The sequence below is a fragment of the Chlorocebus sabaeus genome, chromosome 7 (assembly GCF_047675955.1).
Source record: "Chlorocebus sabaeus isolate Y175 chromosome 7, mChlSab1.0.hap1, whole genome shotgun sequence".
NCBI classification, from domain to species: domain Eukaryota; kingdom Metazoa; phylum Chordata; class Mammalia; order Primates; family Cercopithecidae; genus Chlorocebus; species Chlorocebus sabaeus.
In genome coordinates, this window is record NC_132910.1 from 57,406,144 (window position 1) to 57,422,681 (window position 16,538).

Genomic DNA, 16,538 nt, shown 5'->3' on the forward strand with positions numbered 1-16,538 from the left:
ATTTTTAAGAGGTTTATAGGTTTAAGTAATTTTTCAAAGAAATAGCTATTTTATTGCTAAATAAAATAATTATGATTCAACTAGTTTAATTTTCAACATAATTTTAAATGGAAATACTGACCTCTGAAACTTGCTGAGCATGTTCTTTTGGTATCTTGATTTAGATGCATTGCATCGAAATTATAACAATAGCAAAATTTTTTAAGGAAAAAAAAAAAAAACCCAAACCTACAATACCTGATCCATCAAAATGCTTTGCTTTTCTTATTCTCATTAAGTCATTGTCCATATGGATGCTTATTGTTGCAAATTTTAAAGATGCAAACAAAATTTGTCCCTTGCTTTCACTCAATATTGTATCATAAATGTTTTTCCCTATTGCTAATAGTTTTACATATCATCATATTTCAGAGAGTACCAAATATATTTTCAAGTAAATATATCATAATGTATTCAATCATTGCCACAATGTCTTAGAATTTTTTGCTGATTTTAGTCCTCTGCCATGTTAAATCAGTTCCTCACTGTGACCACTTTTTAGCATAAAAGTCTGTTTATTTTTGTTTTTGTTTTGTTTTGTTTTTAATACAAACTCAACTGCAACAGAGTCTTTGCTGTGAACCCTCTGGAAGGTGTGAACTAATTACAGTGAATACTTCTGGGAGGAAAAAAATGTGGAAGAATTAATAGACTGGCCAGAATAACATGTAACAGAATGATGACAAGGGGACAGGGAACAGCATTCTTTTATTTTTCTTTGCTTAGAGAATAAACAGGAAAATAAATAAGGAATCCTGGGAGAAGAGGCAGGTGTTTGTTTTATTATTAAGTAAAGCAACAATTTTGTGATTGAGTAGGAGGAAGAGAGCTCACAGAGTAAAATTCTGAGAAGCCGAGTCAGGGATGTAATATCTTTTCTTCCCTTATTAATATTTCTGGAAGCTTAGAAAGGTTGGAACCAAAAATGAGTAATCTTGTCTAGAATAGAGTCAGGAAAGCCTTTCATATCAAGTATCAGGTTTTTTAAACAGATTTTTTCTTACAGACAAGCATAAGAACAAAATAAGAACTAGGAATAATAGTGATGAAAGTGACTTAATTCTTTTCATTTTTCTCCATTCAAACCATCTTCTCTGCCTAGATTATCACTGGAGGCTCCTAACTGGTTTCTCTGCCCTCTGGCCTTGCTCCCACCAATCCATACCATACATTACAGACTGTGCCCTGGAAATTGGGTACCAATTTTCTCAGTTCTTCAAACACGCCATATTCTTTGTCATCTTGGGCCTTCATGTGTGTTTCTCTCCCTAAAATACTTTTCCATTCCCCCAACTGATTTGTATTCATTGTTTAGGCCTCAGTTAGTATGTTACTTCCCCATGAAAATAGTCATCAAGTTTGAGTGCTCCCGTCGACATTGTTTGTCTTTCATTTAACGCTTATCACACTGTATTATTATTATTTTTTGATGTTTTGTTTTTGTTTTTTTTGTTTGGTTGGTTTTTTTTTTTTTAATTTATTATTATTATACTTTAAGTTGTAGGGTACATGTGCATAACGTGCAGGTTTGTTACATATGTATACTTGTGCCATGTTGGTGTGCTGCACCCATCAACTCGTCATTTACATCAGGTATAACTCCCAATGCAATCCCTCCCCCCTCCCCCGTCCCCATGATAGGCCCCGGTGTGTGATGTTCCCCTTCCCGAGTCCAAGTGATCTCATTGTTCAGTTCCCACCTATGAGTGAGAACATGCGGTGTTTGGTTTTCTGTTCTTGTGATAGTTTGCTAAGAATGATGGTTTCCAGCTGCATCCATGTCCCTACAAAGGACACAAACTCATCCTTTTTTATGGCTGCATAGTATTCCATGGTGTATATGTGCCACATTTTCTTAATCCAATCTGTCACTGATGGACATTTGGGTTGATTCCAAGTCTTTGCTATTGTGAATAGTGCCGCAATAAACATACGTGTGCATGTGTCTTTATAGCAGCATAATTTATAATCCTTTGGGTATATACCCAGTAATGGGATGGCTGGGTCATATGGTACATCTAGTTCTAGATCCTTGAGGAATCGCCATACTGTTTTCCATAATGGTTGAACTAGTTTACAATCCCACCAACAGTGTAAAAGTGTTCCTATTTCTCCACATCCTCTCCAGCACCTGTTGTTTCCTGACTTTTGAATGATCGCCATTCTAACTGGTGTGAGATGGTATCTCATTGTGGTTTTGATTTGCATTTCTCTGATGGCCAGTGATGATGAGCATTTTTTCATGTGTCTGTTGGCTGTATGAATGTCTTCTTTTGAGAACTGTCTGTTCATATCCTTTGCCCACTTTTTGATGGGGTTGTTTGTTTTTTTCTTGTAAATTTGTTTGAGTTCTTTGTAGGTTCTGGATATTAGCCCTTTGTCAGATGAGTAGATTGCAAAAATTTTCTCCCATTCTGTAGGTTGCCTGTTCACTCTGATGGTAGTTTCTTTTGCTGTGCAGAAGCTCTTTAGTTTAATGAGATCCCATTGGTTGGTTTTTGTTTGTTTGTTTGTTTTTGTTTTTGTTTTTTTGCTGGTTTTTTTTGAGACAGATTCTCCCTGCGACGCCCAGGCTGGAGTACAGTGGTGCGATCTCAGCTCACTGTAACCTCTGTTTCCCGAGTTCAAGCGATTATCCTGCCTCTGCCTCCCGAATAACTGGGACTACAGGCGCACACTACTGCACCCAGCTAATTTTTGTATTTTTAGTAGAGACAGAGTTTCACCATATTGGCCAGGCTAGTCTAGAATTCCTGACCTCAAGTGATCTGCCTGCCTCGGCCTCCCACAGTGTTGGGATTACAGTGTGAGCCACCACACCTGGCCTACACTGTATTATTATTGCTTGTTTCACTTATATCACTATGCTGTAAGAATAATTCAGGGACCTTTAATTTTCCTTTCTGTACCAGATTATGTGACATACTTCCTGCCACAGAATAGAGGCTCAATATAATATGTTCTAAATTATTAAAAATATGAAATATAGTAATAATGCTTTGCCTAATGTTTGAGTTATGTTACTAAATATACTATTGTTTTCTGGGTAAAATCTAGGTTACATTAATAGAAAACAAGGAATTATCATTAATTCGTGCTAAGAAGAGAAGTGATGAACTGGGTTTAAGCAACATTTGGTTCATTCAAGCAAATATGGAATATTTTACTGGGATGTTTAATATTGGAGTAAGTAATCAAGTAATTTCAATTTCTTTAATTAGCTAAATAAGAAAAATTACATGCCTTAGAGTAAATAATAAAGATAATTTTGTGTTCTTTTCTAAACAAATAAATCTATAATTTTGTATACTTATATTATCTATGAAATATAGCATACTAATGAATATTATTTTATTCATAGCACTTCGTCATTACATAATAGAGATAACATTGGCTCCTCTATCAGACCAGAACTTTATTTTCTTCACTACAGAATCCCCAGTAGCAAGTGCTTAAAACTGGTTAATAATTGAGTAATTGATTCTGATGAACATGACTTGCCTTGGTTTATTCTGCATTTCTAGAAGACAATGAAGGAAAAGAAAAAAGAAGAAAAGAAAAATAACTTGTTAGTAATCTCTAAATACAAGCATTGCCTTGTGATGTTTTTTAGCTAAGATTTTATATTTACATGTATTTTCAGATTCCAAGAGAGAAAGTATATTATCATGTTTCTAAACCTTTGGATCCAATTGTTATTATCTGATATTATGAAAAATCCCTAAGATATGTATTTCTGCCTGAGCATTAAACCCCAGGGTTTTATTCTTTCCTGTAGAATTTGAGTTTTATGAACATGTTAGTGTTGCTGCTATTTCTATTTGCTTTAAATAATTTTTTTTCTGATTTTGATAGGAATATACATTTTGATAGCAATACAGAAAAATATATAATAATATAAAGAAGAAATAACCTATATGCCTATTATCAAGTGATAAATACTATCAAAAATCTTTAGTGTTTATATATTTATGCATACATATAAATGCATATTTTACACATATATGAACATTGTTAAGACCATACTACATAGATCCTGCATTGACTGAATACAGTCTTTTACCTTTTTAATCATACTTTTATTTTCTCATTGTTATAATGCAATTATTACTATGATGGATATTTTGTGCATCTTTTAAGAATTTTGATGCATTTGCCAAACCACTTTCCAGGAAGGTTCTTACTGACATCCTTTCTAATTACATATGTTCATATAAACATGGGGTTGTCTAGGTAGAACTTTTATCAACTTAAGTAATTCAGACCTTTTATAGTATTTCTGATTTTTACCCAGTGAAGTTTACTTCTTAAATATTGACTACTGCAAATTTGGGGGTTTATTGTAATTTTTTTTTAACCTAAAAAGTATGCTATTTGTTTCCTTTGTAGACACGATCTACAGTTTACTTCTATTTGTATAAGCCTGGCTATTAATAAGGAAATTCAGGAAAATGTAGACATGTAATCTAGAAAATTCAAATTAAAAATATACCTGTGCAGCTTTAACTTTACATAAATGTTGAGGTAAAGTTTAGAGCTTCTCCCATGAAACAAGCCATTAAACCAGTCCAGGTATTACTAGTACACCAGACAGAATGGTAGCAAGTAAATGTGGACTGCTACACATTTATTTACCTCACAAAGCATGGAATTTCCAGCCTATGTCTGGTCCATCTGTCTCTTGGCCCTTCATGACTTACAGATACGAAATCACTCTAGTATATTCTTGTAACTTCCAAGTGTATAATTTACTAACACCAACTAAAAATATATCTATCTCTTTGGAAGTGAAATTTTTCTCTACATTTCATAATACATCTATAATGACTTTTTTCCTTTCATAATTACCCTTGTCAAGGTGTGTAGAAAATGGATTAAAATTGCTTAGAAGGTTAAATTAAAAGTAGATTCACTCTGAAGAAAATAATTTGCCTAGGAGAGTAATTGAGGTATTGTCACTAGGTAAATCAGACTAAATGCATCAGAGGTTCTAACTCCTGTGTTAAATGCATTCCAGTAAAAATAGTGTGGCTGTTCAGTAAAATACACACACACAAATTTAAAAAATAGTGTGGCTAGAGAAGAAAGCAGAATAACCAGATATTAGATATGCATTAAAACTGCATAAATTCATGGTTTTGTGATATTTCAGTAAGGGCTTAGTTAGCATTTATCTTTGCTTAGTAAATGCTTTATTTTTTTCATTTACGATTTTTCTTTAGATATAAAAATTAATAGTATAAACAAGATTTTAATGAAAGAATTTTAAGACTTAGAAACAACTAAGTCTTTTTAAGTTATTAAGTTTTATAATATGTGTATTAATACCCATGCTCTCAAACAATATTACAAATACTTATTTGCAAATAGTATTACATAAAGGGCCATGACTATGGAAAAATGCTCATTTTCCATTAAAAACAAAAACTGTATGAAGGCTAAACAGCCTGCCACCAACATGTTTAGTTGGAAAATTTCAACAATAACAAACAGTCATTTCAACCAGATGATAAGGTACTGATTTCTAACAGTATTGGTGAATCCTTTCTATTCATCAACATGTATATGAAAATCTCAAAAAACAGTTTTATTTTCTAGTTATTGGTATTTGCTTTTTGCTGTTTTGCCCACAACATAATTTTTAATTATTGTTTATGACTCATAAGTGCTGACTACTTAATTATAAGCTCATTTCTATTCATGTAGGTATGTTAGTGTACAATTAAAAGAAGCATGCAATTATAGACTGCACTTCGTAACATTTTTGATGAGTAATTATATAATCCTTGTTTTAAAAGATAAGGACCTTGAGAAATTATATATCCTACAGGCATGCTTTCTAAAAATCATTAAGGCAAAATAGGGGACTTCTGAGATGAAAATAGCAGATAGAGGTATTTCAACCCCACTTCTCCCCGAAAACTTTCAGATCCCTAAATAAGAACAAGAATCAGAAAAATCAAACTTTATCTATGATGTAGCTATATTCAACATTCTATAACTTGAATTACAATATGAAGTAAGAAGGTGAAAAGCAGATTGAAGAAAAATGGTAAGCTATTGAGTAGAGGAGAAGGAAGATAAAGTTGAAATGCATGCCAGATGGAGTGGCAAGAAGGCTGTCAGGACGCAAACCACTTTGCTCCCACAGAATCCCAGAAAAGTTTAGGAATTCAGGACATGTGAAACCTCAGAGGAAATGAATAGGGAGGGATTGAAATCATGTTTAATTAAAAATATTATTTAGAGACAAGATTCCTGCTCTCATCTTGTGTAAACAAGAAACTACCTCTCCCCAGCTACTAAGAGAGACAGGAAGTTTATTCTATGAAGAAACTGAACCAGAGAGGCACCAAGTATAGAGATATCAGGCATAGAGAAGGGCAACGGTGATGTGCCATACCAAGAATAAGAATTAAATGAGAATCTGCATACTGACGGATAGATCTCTTCCCTACCCATCTGCCTTCTAATTCCAGAACCACAGAAACAGGATCATTTCCACAATTATCAGGATTAAAAGATTCCCCCTGTAGAAGCAGAACTGTCCCCAGAGAAAAGAACTACAGATACTGCAGCTATAATTAAAAAAAAAAAAGGGCACCTGTCCAGGCTTTTTGATCACCCAGTCACTAGTGAAACCCACTAGTTTTCAAAGCCTTACGCTTTCATTCAGAACTTCCAATCAACTTTTTAGTGGTTTATTCTTTAATATGAACAGCTAAAGGAATACCAAACATGGAATATTTCCAAAATGGAAGATAGAGACCTGTATTAGTCTGTCCACACACTGCTAATAAAGACATACCCAAGACTGAGTAATTTATAAAGGAAAGAGGTTTAATTGATTCACAGTTCTACATGGCTAGGGAGGCCTCACAATCATAGAGGAAGGCGAATGAAGAGCAAAGTCATTTCTTACATGGCGGCAGACAAGTGCATGTGCGGGGGAGCTCCCCTTTATAAAACCATCAGATTTCATGAGATTTATTCACTATCATGAGAACAGCATGGGAAAGATCCACCCCCATCATTCAGTTACCTCCCACTGGGTCCCTTCCATGACACGTGGGAAATATGGGAGCTACGATTCAAGATGAGATTTGGGGGGGGACATAGTCAAACCATATCAAGACCAAAGCAACAAACATGATAAAGGGTCTTAGTCAAGGAGAGACAAGAGAAGATAATACATTAGTGAAATAAGAATATAATAGAAAAAGAGTGAATGATCAGAAAGGATGTCTTGAAAAATAAAAGTATGTTAGCCAAAATTGAAAACAAATAAAAAATTAAGAGATAATGTGTTTTTTAAAAGAAATATAGCATACCACTTGAAAAAAAATGAAGAAGAAAAAATGAAACTGGAAAGAACCAAATTTTTTAATTAGAGATTTAGTCCAGGAATCAAATACCTCAGTAATAGCAGGACCAGAAAAAGAAAACTGGTAAATGGTGGGGAGGAAAACATCAAAGAAAATATAGGAAAATGTGTTAATAATTAAGAATGCGTTTCTCTTGATAAAGTTAACTTACAAAATAGCCTAAGCCAAGGCACATTGTGAAATTTCAGAACACCAAGGGTGAACAGATTTCCCCAACTGTTTCCACAGAGGGAAAAAAAATAGTGATATACAATAATTTATAATCAAAATGCTATCACACTTCTTAATAGTAGTGTGGAAGGCTCGATGACAGTGAAACAGCACCTCGAAAATTCCAATAGAAAATTTCTAATCTCAAATTCTATACCTAGCTAATCCATCAATCTAGTAAAAAAGTAAAATAAAGAAAAATTCGACAGTCAAGGTCTCAATAAAATGGAAATTGTACGTACCCCTTTTCAGCAAGCTACTAGATAATGTGCTTCATTAAAATAGAAAGTAAATGAGAAAAAGGATTAAGTGGTATCCAATACAAGAGAAAATTTTTTAGCATCACGGGAGACGGAAGTCTTAGGGCAAGAGCTGGGCAACAGGCCTAGAAAGCATTGAGTCCATATTTTAGTAAAACGTCAAAGCCCAGGAAAGATGTCTCTAGGAAAGAAAAATGGAGCTGACCAATTATTTGAAAGTTTTCAAACAGTGGAAAATTATATTGTAGAGCATTTTACAGAGCTATTGGGCAGGGAACGACTTGAATGTTAAAAAAACAAGCAGATATCCAGCACTCTTCCCTCGGCCGTGAACAGTATATACAAAGCCATGAGAAAAGATGGGAAAAGGGAAGATAGTGTATAAATGTGCATAAATAGCCAAAAGCTCTTTTCTCCTAGTAGAAAGATAATAAATAATGTCTAATATTTACAAATCAAGAGATATCAATATACATTCATCATATAGAAAAACAGATTTTCAGGAAGTAAACCAATGAATTGAACAGCATTGACTTTGGTACACAGATTTTCTTTCAGGGGTGTGGCAGTGTGTACAAAAGGGGGCTTTTAATATAATTGCCTACCTTTTAGCATTATTTGAATTTTAAAGCTGATTACCTATAATATTGTTGTATGAAAGTTTTAAAAGAGGGGAACAAGAGTACACAGGTGGGACTAGCCTGCTTCTCTGTCTAAGGTATCTATAGTTACTTCTTCGAAAAGCAACGCCAGAGAGAATGATTGGGCTGGGGCAAGTTCAGAGATCGTTCAGTTCAACCTTCTGCTTTTACAGATGGAGAATTTGAGGCTACCAGAAAACAAGAGTCACCTAGCAAGTTAATGTGGGAGCGGGGTCAGAAGTCCAGTCAGTGACTTCCTGTTTACTTCCCATATCTAAAGAAAAGAGTAAACAGAGCATAGAGAACTAAAAAAAGAAGTTTGGTTTGAAGTGAGACAGATTGAGTTTAAATTTTGGCTCTTTGTTAAAAAAAAATTAACAGTTATTTCTCTTACTTGGAGCAATATTGACCAGTTTTTGTTTAAGGACTATTTGCTTGTTTTTGTATGTGTGTTCACATCTCTTGCTCATTTTACTCTCACTTTATTGGGCTTTTTCTTTCTTTTTGGAAGTGTGTTATATATTAAGGATATAAATCTTTTGTTTGTGTTTTAAGTTGTCAGTCTTTTCCCTACTTGGTCATTTGTCTTTTTACTTATGGTTTGGTTTTCTGCCAGTCTCTACTAAAAATACAAAAATTAGCTGGGTGTGGTGGCAGGCACCTGTAATCCCAGCTACTTGGGAGGCTGAGGCAGGAGAATTGCTTGAACTCGGGAGGCAGAGGTTGCAGGGAGTCGAGATCACACCATTGCACTCCAGCCTGGGTGACAAGAGCAAAACTGCATCCTCAAAAATAAATAAATAAAAATAAATTTTATTTTGTCAGATTTATTAACCTTACCCCTTATTGCACGTAGATTTTTAGCTTAGTTAGGAATTACATCCCATTCCCCTTGGTTGTGCAGGAATTTACTCATATTTATTGCATTTTAAATCTCTAATGCATTCAAAATTTATTTCCCATGTGTGATGAGAGGAAAAGATCTAATTTTTAATTTTTTATATGGCTATCTGGTTAACCAAACATTACTTATTAAAAAAAAGTCCACCTTTTCTCTCTGGTTTGAAATACCACCTTTATTGTATGATAAATTTCCATAGCAAATGGTTTTTTTGGTCTATATCTCTCTTCATTATTTGCCTGTTATTTCTGAGTTTCATTTGATAACAGTGAAAACTAGGAGTATGTGATGCAGTAAAACCTTTTATTAGTAGACAATTACTACATTATCTATAAACTATTGTGTAAATACTTATTCAAGTTACTTATTTTCTTTAAATGAAGGAAATAAACTCACTTTTTTGCATGTAGTGAAAGGAATGTGAACCTAAGTAAAGAGAGACTTATAAAAGTAAATTTTCTAAACTCCTTTCTGCTTAGAGCCTGAACAGGGTTTTGTAGAGAAGCTGTCTGATGCATGGGGTCAGGCTTTGAGGTCAGTCTCCTGCCCTTCAGTAGCTGTTTTGTTGTGGGCAAGTTCTTAATTTCCCAAGACTTCATTTCCTCACATCTAAATTGGAGATAATAAAGTCTTTCAGGGATGTTGTGAGCATAGTTCTGAGTGCCATCACCCCACATAGCATAATGCCAGCACATAAACACTCAGTAAATGTCAGTTTGCTTTCCTTCCAGGGGAAGATGTGTCTATAATTTTTACTATGAAATTTTTCTCCAACTAGTCATGAAAATAAGGATTAGCCTGTTTTTTACTCTAAAAAGCTGACTAACAGGAGCATATGAGAAATAAAGATTATTTACTTTCCCAATTCCCTGTTGTTGTTGCTGCCTTTACTGGATACCAGCCTTCCTAGGCTGTTTTCAGAGTGAAACAGGAAAGGTGGGATGACAGCAACATGGAGATTGTTGACTTCTATGTGGCTCATGTAAGTCTAGAAGGAGGAGGAGGAATTCAGGAGGACAATTAAGAACAGAGATCAATGGGTGCAGCACACCAACATGGCACATGTATACATATGTAACAAACCTGCATGTTGTGCACACGTACCCTAGAACTTAGAGTATAATAATAAATAAATAGATAAATAAATAAAAAAGAACAGAGATCTTGCTTTCCTCTTCCTGATAGAGTATTGTTTTTAGCTTTCCAGTTCAAAGGAGGCATCTGGCTTATAATATTTTACGTTCGCTGAGTGGGGTGGCTCACGCTGTAATCCCAATACTTTGGGAGGCTGAGGTCGGGAGTTCAAGACCAGCCTGACCAACATGGTGGAACCCCATCTCTACTAAAAATACAAAATTAGCCAGGCATGGTGGCACATGCTGCAATCCCAGCTACTCGGGAGGCTGAGGCAGAAGAATCGTTTGAACCCGGGAGGCGGAGGTTGCGGTGAGCTGAGATTGTGCCATCGCACTCCAGCCTGGGCAACAAGAGCAAAACTCTGACTCAAAAAAAAAAAAAAATTACTTTCTAAAATTTACAGAAAATCTCCTCTTTACCCTAAGGGCCCCTCCCTACCCTGAAGTTGTTGAGGGAAGATTATAATTTATTACAATTTATGTCTGTTCAGAATGAAATGGAGATGTGAGGGTTTTTTTGGTGTTGGTGTTTTTTGTTTGTTTGTTTTGCCAAAATCTAGTAAAGGTTATTCATCTTTTAGAATCCCTACGTCTGATTTTCATTCAGAGTCCTATTTAGGCTTTATTTGGCCTAAGAATTTTCATAATTATCTCATTTGTAGTAGTATTGTAGTAAGTATAGATATACTTAAGGATATGTGTTTTAAAAACACTTAAAAATCATTTTGAGTTATTTTTATGAGTTATAGAAGCCCCACTCATTATTCTAATTCATAATTTCATTCAATCCTTTTAAAATAAACTCATTGAAAATAGTTCCTGTAACTCATCATTCAATGTTAAGGATTGTTATTATGTGAAAACATCTTAAAAGGCATGACATGATATGACTCAATTAGTTTTAATACAGCCCTGATTGGATTATATTAATGTGGCATTTGAGGAAGTGTTTTCAAATACATTTTTATTTAATTTTTACAACAGCATTGTGATATGTCAGTATTGTTAACCATCATTTATAGTTGAAGAGATTAAGGCCCAAAGAAGCTAAATTTTAAGTGGCTCAGGGTTACACAGCCAACCAGAGTAATAGACTCAAAATTCTCGTTTCAGATCCAGTGTTCCCGGAATGATGCTATAGTTTAGATATCCACTTGTGTTAATTTTTCCACACTAAAATTGCATCAGATTTTCCGTTGAATGAATCCTGTGCTTTATTTGCAATATTCCATGTGTAACCTTTCAAACTCGCTTAGTTTTCATAATTAATTTATATGTGTAGCTAAGTAGTCCTTTGGTATGGCCAAATGAGAACTATTTAAAAGGCATGAAAATCGCACTGTGAGTTAAGAGGGAACTTAGTGCTAAGGCCTGGTTTTATTTTCTAGGTAGCATTGCATGCTTGTGGAGTGGCAACAGACATGGTGATTGAGCACTGTATCAAAACACGGGCTTCCTTCGTCACATGCCCTTGCTGTTATGGTTTCATTCAGAACACCTCAAAGTTTAATTTTCCAAAAAGGTGAGAAATTTAGTGTTCTACCTAAGACACCAATATGGATATAAGCCAGGACACAAAACTTGTTTGATATAAAGTTGCAATGACTTCATTTGGAGCTCATTTTCTCTTTTCACAATGCCAAATATTGTTTATAAATTGTATAAGGAAGAGAAGAACTCCTTTATGTTTGTCCCTATTTTTCCCTTGGATCCAGTTTTTGCTGAAATTTAGAAGCAAGGCTATCCAGGAGTCAGGCAACTAGAAGTTTGTCGGCTTTAGCACTTCTCTCTGTATTTCTGAATAAATTTAAAAGAGGCAGTCAAGTACAGTAAAGTGTTTAGGACCTGGAAGTATAGTGCCTGGGGGAAAATACTAGCTCCTTATCATTTTATAAGGCAAATTACTTAAACTCTTTTTGCCTTAGTTTTCTCATCTACAAAATGAGGGTTATGATAACTACCTCAAGGTTTTTGTGAAAATTTAATGATATGTGTAAAGCCTTTAGAAGTGGCAATAATAAGTACTCAATAAATATGAACTGTTGCTAATAATGGTAGTAATGTCACAGGATTCTTGGGGCATTGCTTTGCCAGCTGGAACCTCTGTGGTTGGTGGCACCTTTGCCTGAGTTTTGCTTGGGCCCACTGGGCTCATTCCGCTCACTCAGCCTAGAAGGCTGCTCTTGGCTTGCACTACCAGCCCAGATCCCACACCTGCCAAAGATGAGTCAGGTACAGAGTGGTGAGGGGTACATGAATGAGCAAGCACAGGGTCCGGCCACTTCACACAGCCAGGCATGCTGGCTGCTGTGGGGCAGGCATCTCCGGGCACCAGTATAGGTGCTGGTTCCCTGTGAGGCTGCAGCCGGACCAGGTGTACTGAAAGCAGCTTCCACTGTGAGCACTAGGGAGCACGGTGGCAACCAGAAGCTTGGAAATGCCAGGAGCCGCAGAGCCCCTCAGAGGGTGTCACAGCCCTGGCTCAGGGAGCTCCTATGTCTGGGTTCCCTGAAGGGCCGCATCTCTTCTCTCCTCTCTTCTCTCCTCATGCTTGCAACATGGCGAGTGGGTATATTTGGGGGCAAGGGGGCATGTCAGCCCTGTTTGTGTTACATCTCTTAGTCCTGCCATTTGGCAGTTCCTGAGTTCTTGTCCCAAATCCAGGAAGAATGAGGTACACAGACAATTGGAGGATAGGCAAGGCAAAGAGGTGCTTTATTGAGCAACAGTACAGCTCTCAGGAGATACAAAGTGGGTAGATCCTCTCCACAGACAGTCATCCCAATGTCTGCTCAGCTCTCAGCCGAGAGGAGACCCACAGAGGGTAGCTTCTCTCCATAGGCAAATGATCCCAATGTCTACTCAGCTCTCAGATGGAAGGAGACCCACAGTGGGTAGCTGCTCTCTGCAGGCATCCCATCCCGTCCCGTCCCATCCCATCCCATCCCATCATCTCTGCAACCCTCAGCAGAGAAGAGATCCAGAGTGGGTAGCTTCTTTCTGCAGGCAGGTCATCCATTGTCTGCCCAAGTCTGGCAGAGTCTGGGGTTTTTATGGACTCCAGAGGGAAGGAAGTGCATGCTGATTGGTCCATGGGTGGCCATGGGTGGGCCTGGAAAAAGCACTATAAGTTCTCACTTTGGTCCACAGAGCTGGCAGCCTGGGCCCCAGGCTTCGGGCCATTCCTCAGTTGATGGTGGGGCTTCACCAGGGATCTGCCCCTTTCTACCTAGGAGCCTGTCTGCCTCCTGTTGCCGTCAACCTACCATCCATGGTGCCCATGGCACCCAGGCTGTTTGTGCCAACGGGTGCCTACAGGCCCATGTCAAGCTGCCCTCAGTCCCCCCTTGGCCTCCCTCTCATGCTTATCAGCGTCCAAAGTCCAGAGGCGGCTGAGGCGGGGGTGGGGACTGGCATGTCAGCACCACCTTGAGTGCACGCACATCTGGCCAGGTCACCACAGTGCCTGGGCTTGGCCTCAACGTTTGGTGACCTTTACAGTATGTTACTACCACTTCCTGTCTTTTTCACACCTATATAGATTTACTGACATTTGTCCTCCCTTGTCCTTTGAACTGATCTCTTTAGGAAGTTTCTTTGTGAATAAGACCTATCTCAATCACCAAAAATAGAGTTGAGAATTTATAAATAGCAAACTGTTTCTACAGTATGTGGAAAGAAGTACTCGTTTCAAACAAACTAATTGACACTAATAAATTTAGTATCAAATGTATAAGTTAATGTTTTTGAATGACTTAAGAGTGAAGGCTATAGCATTAATAAAAGACAATGTTTATGGAATATATGTTTATCTTTATTAGCTATGACAACAGTGATTTCCTGATGTATTAATCACACCTTTTTAAATTTTCTGATGTTTTATTATTTGCGGATCCTGGAGAGACTGTTCCTCCCAGGGCTAGCCAATTCCTAGAGATAGTAAAGGTCTTATGAACAAGCATACCTTGCATAAGTAAACCAACCAACCCAGAGCCCTTACCCCACAACTACCTCCTTTATCAAACTCTTACTACTTCCAGACCACTATCCCCCCGCCCTACTACCCTAGGGCCAGATATCAAACAAGTAGGAACAGCGCTATGCCTGACTTCACTGATACTGTTCAAACTAGGCACTCTCAAACCTGCTTACCTCACCTTTTTCTTCCCATGAAAACCTCTGCCTCCTGACCTATACTGGTGTTTCCCCATGTGGCCCTTCATCACATGGCGTGCCCCCTCTTCTTGGGGAACTGTGAGTAATAAAGTATCTTTTCAATGGCAGTCCTCTCCTGATCAGTTGGCTGTGCCACATGTTAAAACACCTGGATCTTAGTGTTCCCATGAGGTGTAGAGACAAAAAAAGTGCTTCTCTAACATTGTAAACAATCTGTGGAATAGATTTCTTAAAATTAATAACATATTGATGATACGCTTTTCTATCTTTTTATAAAAGCATTTCAAACTGGCATAGTTTTTACTTTACCATAGCATTTTATACTTTTTACATACAAAGACTATATAATTTAGTTTTTTCAAGATTATTTTACTCTTAATATTTAGAATGATGACTAATTCTTTTTTTTTTCTGTTTCAGTGAGCAATTCAAGAAAACTTTATCATACAAGGTAACCTTAAAAAGATCTAGATGTCATCCTAATACACTTTTTATCCTTTATATTTTTCCCTCTCATATTTCTAGTGGAGTAAATAATCTATAGTTATAATTGAATAACTCATGAATGTCTACTATGGGTTTCTTTTTCTCTTTTGCAAATCCAGATTAACTCTTCAAGTAGGTAACAAGATTTGTGAAGGGTCTGACATTTTAACTCTACTCGCAGTCTAACAAGTTAGCCTGCCAGTGGATGCTGGCAGAAGATATGAGACCCCTAAGTCAGAGGCAAAGGACAGTTTGTTGCTCATGGCAGTAGTGGTAGCCACAATACCATTGTTTTCACACTGACTCTCTGCCACCCAATTCCCACAGGGCAGAAGCAAATGGGCCAGGTAACACCTGCCCTTTTATTCCAAGGGGAGATACTATATATTTTCCAAGGCTGTTTACTCTGCAAATGTGCTTGAAAAGATAATCTATAACAGAGGAAAATTCTTTTATAAAAGGTCAGATGGTAAATATTTTAGACTATGCTGGCCACAACAAATCTCCAAGTATTCCTCTTCACTGTCCTTGACATTCTTATTGTTTTTGTTGTTCTTGGTTTACAACTCGTTAAAAATATAAAAACTTTCTTAACTCACAAGCCACACAAAAACTGGTCATAGGCTAGACTTGGCCTGTGGGCCAAACCTTGCTGACTACTGATCTGGAACAACGACAGTCAGTGTCTCTGCTTGTAAAACATGAAGAAACACAAGAGACCCACAGAGAATTGTCTTCCAGAAGTAGTCAGAACACATATAGTTTTTAGTCACCAATCTGATCAAAACAGTTTCTAGCTTCCTAAACATCACCACTATCCAATTAACTGGTCAATAGCATGATATAATACAATTTAAGAAATGATAATATTTGAGAAAAATATATAAATAATTCCATTAGAAGTTGATAAATTCATTTGGATTCTTAGTTAATGCCACTTTTTGCACGGACTCACTAAAAACATAGACTCATTTTACATACCAGCCCCTATATTTTAGGACTTTAACTTTCTCTTCCATCAAATAGTTGAAATATAATGAGGTATAGTGACCTAAAAATGTGCATTGTTACCACCTCAGCAGCTGTATCTCCTTCATTCCTGCTTTATAACTCAAATGCCCATTTCCAACTCTGTCTCTTACCACCTCATGTGCTACTCACACCTTCCTCCCTTCCTACCAACCCCGCACACTGTACAAATATGCACAGATATGGAGGGGGAGAACCTTTAGCGTTCATGCTTTCAGCCAAAACCACAACATTGCTGGCCTTCGCCTACTAGATTAAAACTTTACATATTTTAG

The 16,538-nt window shown here is 36.7% G+C and overlaps 1 protein-coding gene across 3 annotated transcripts in view; it reads left to right on the forward strand.

Annotated features, from left to right (window-relative positions):
- GSTCD (glutathione S-transferase C-terminal domain containing) overlaps positions 1 to 16,538 on the forward strand; it is a 133,447-nt gene that overhangs the window by 108,038 nt on the left and 8,871 nt on the right. For all 3 annotated transcript variants that reach the window (XM_007999448.3, XM_007999443.3, XM_007999446.3), the window contains 3 exons: positions 3,097 to 3,225; positions 11,961 to 12,094; positions 15,169 to 15,199. In XM_007999448.3, the coding sequence (XP_007997639.1) occupies positions 3,097 to 3,225; positions 11,961 to 12,094; positions 15,169 to 15,199 (294 nt within the window). The remainder of the gene's footprint in view (positions 1 to 3,096; positions 3,226 to 11,960; positions 12,095 to 15,168; positions 15,200 to 16,538) is intronic.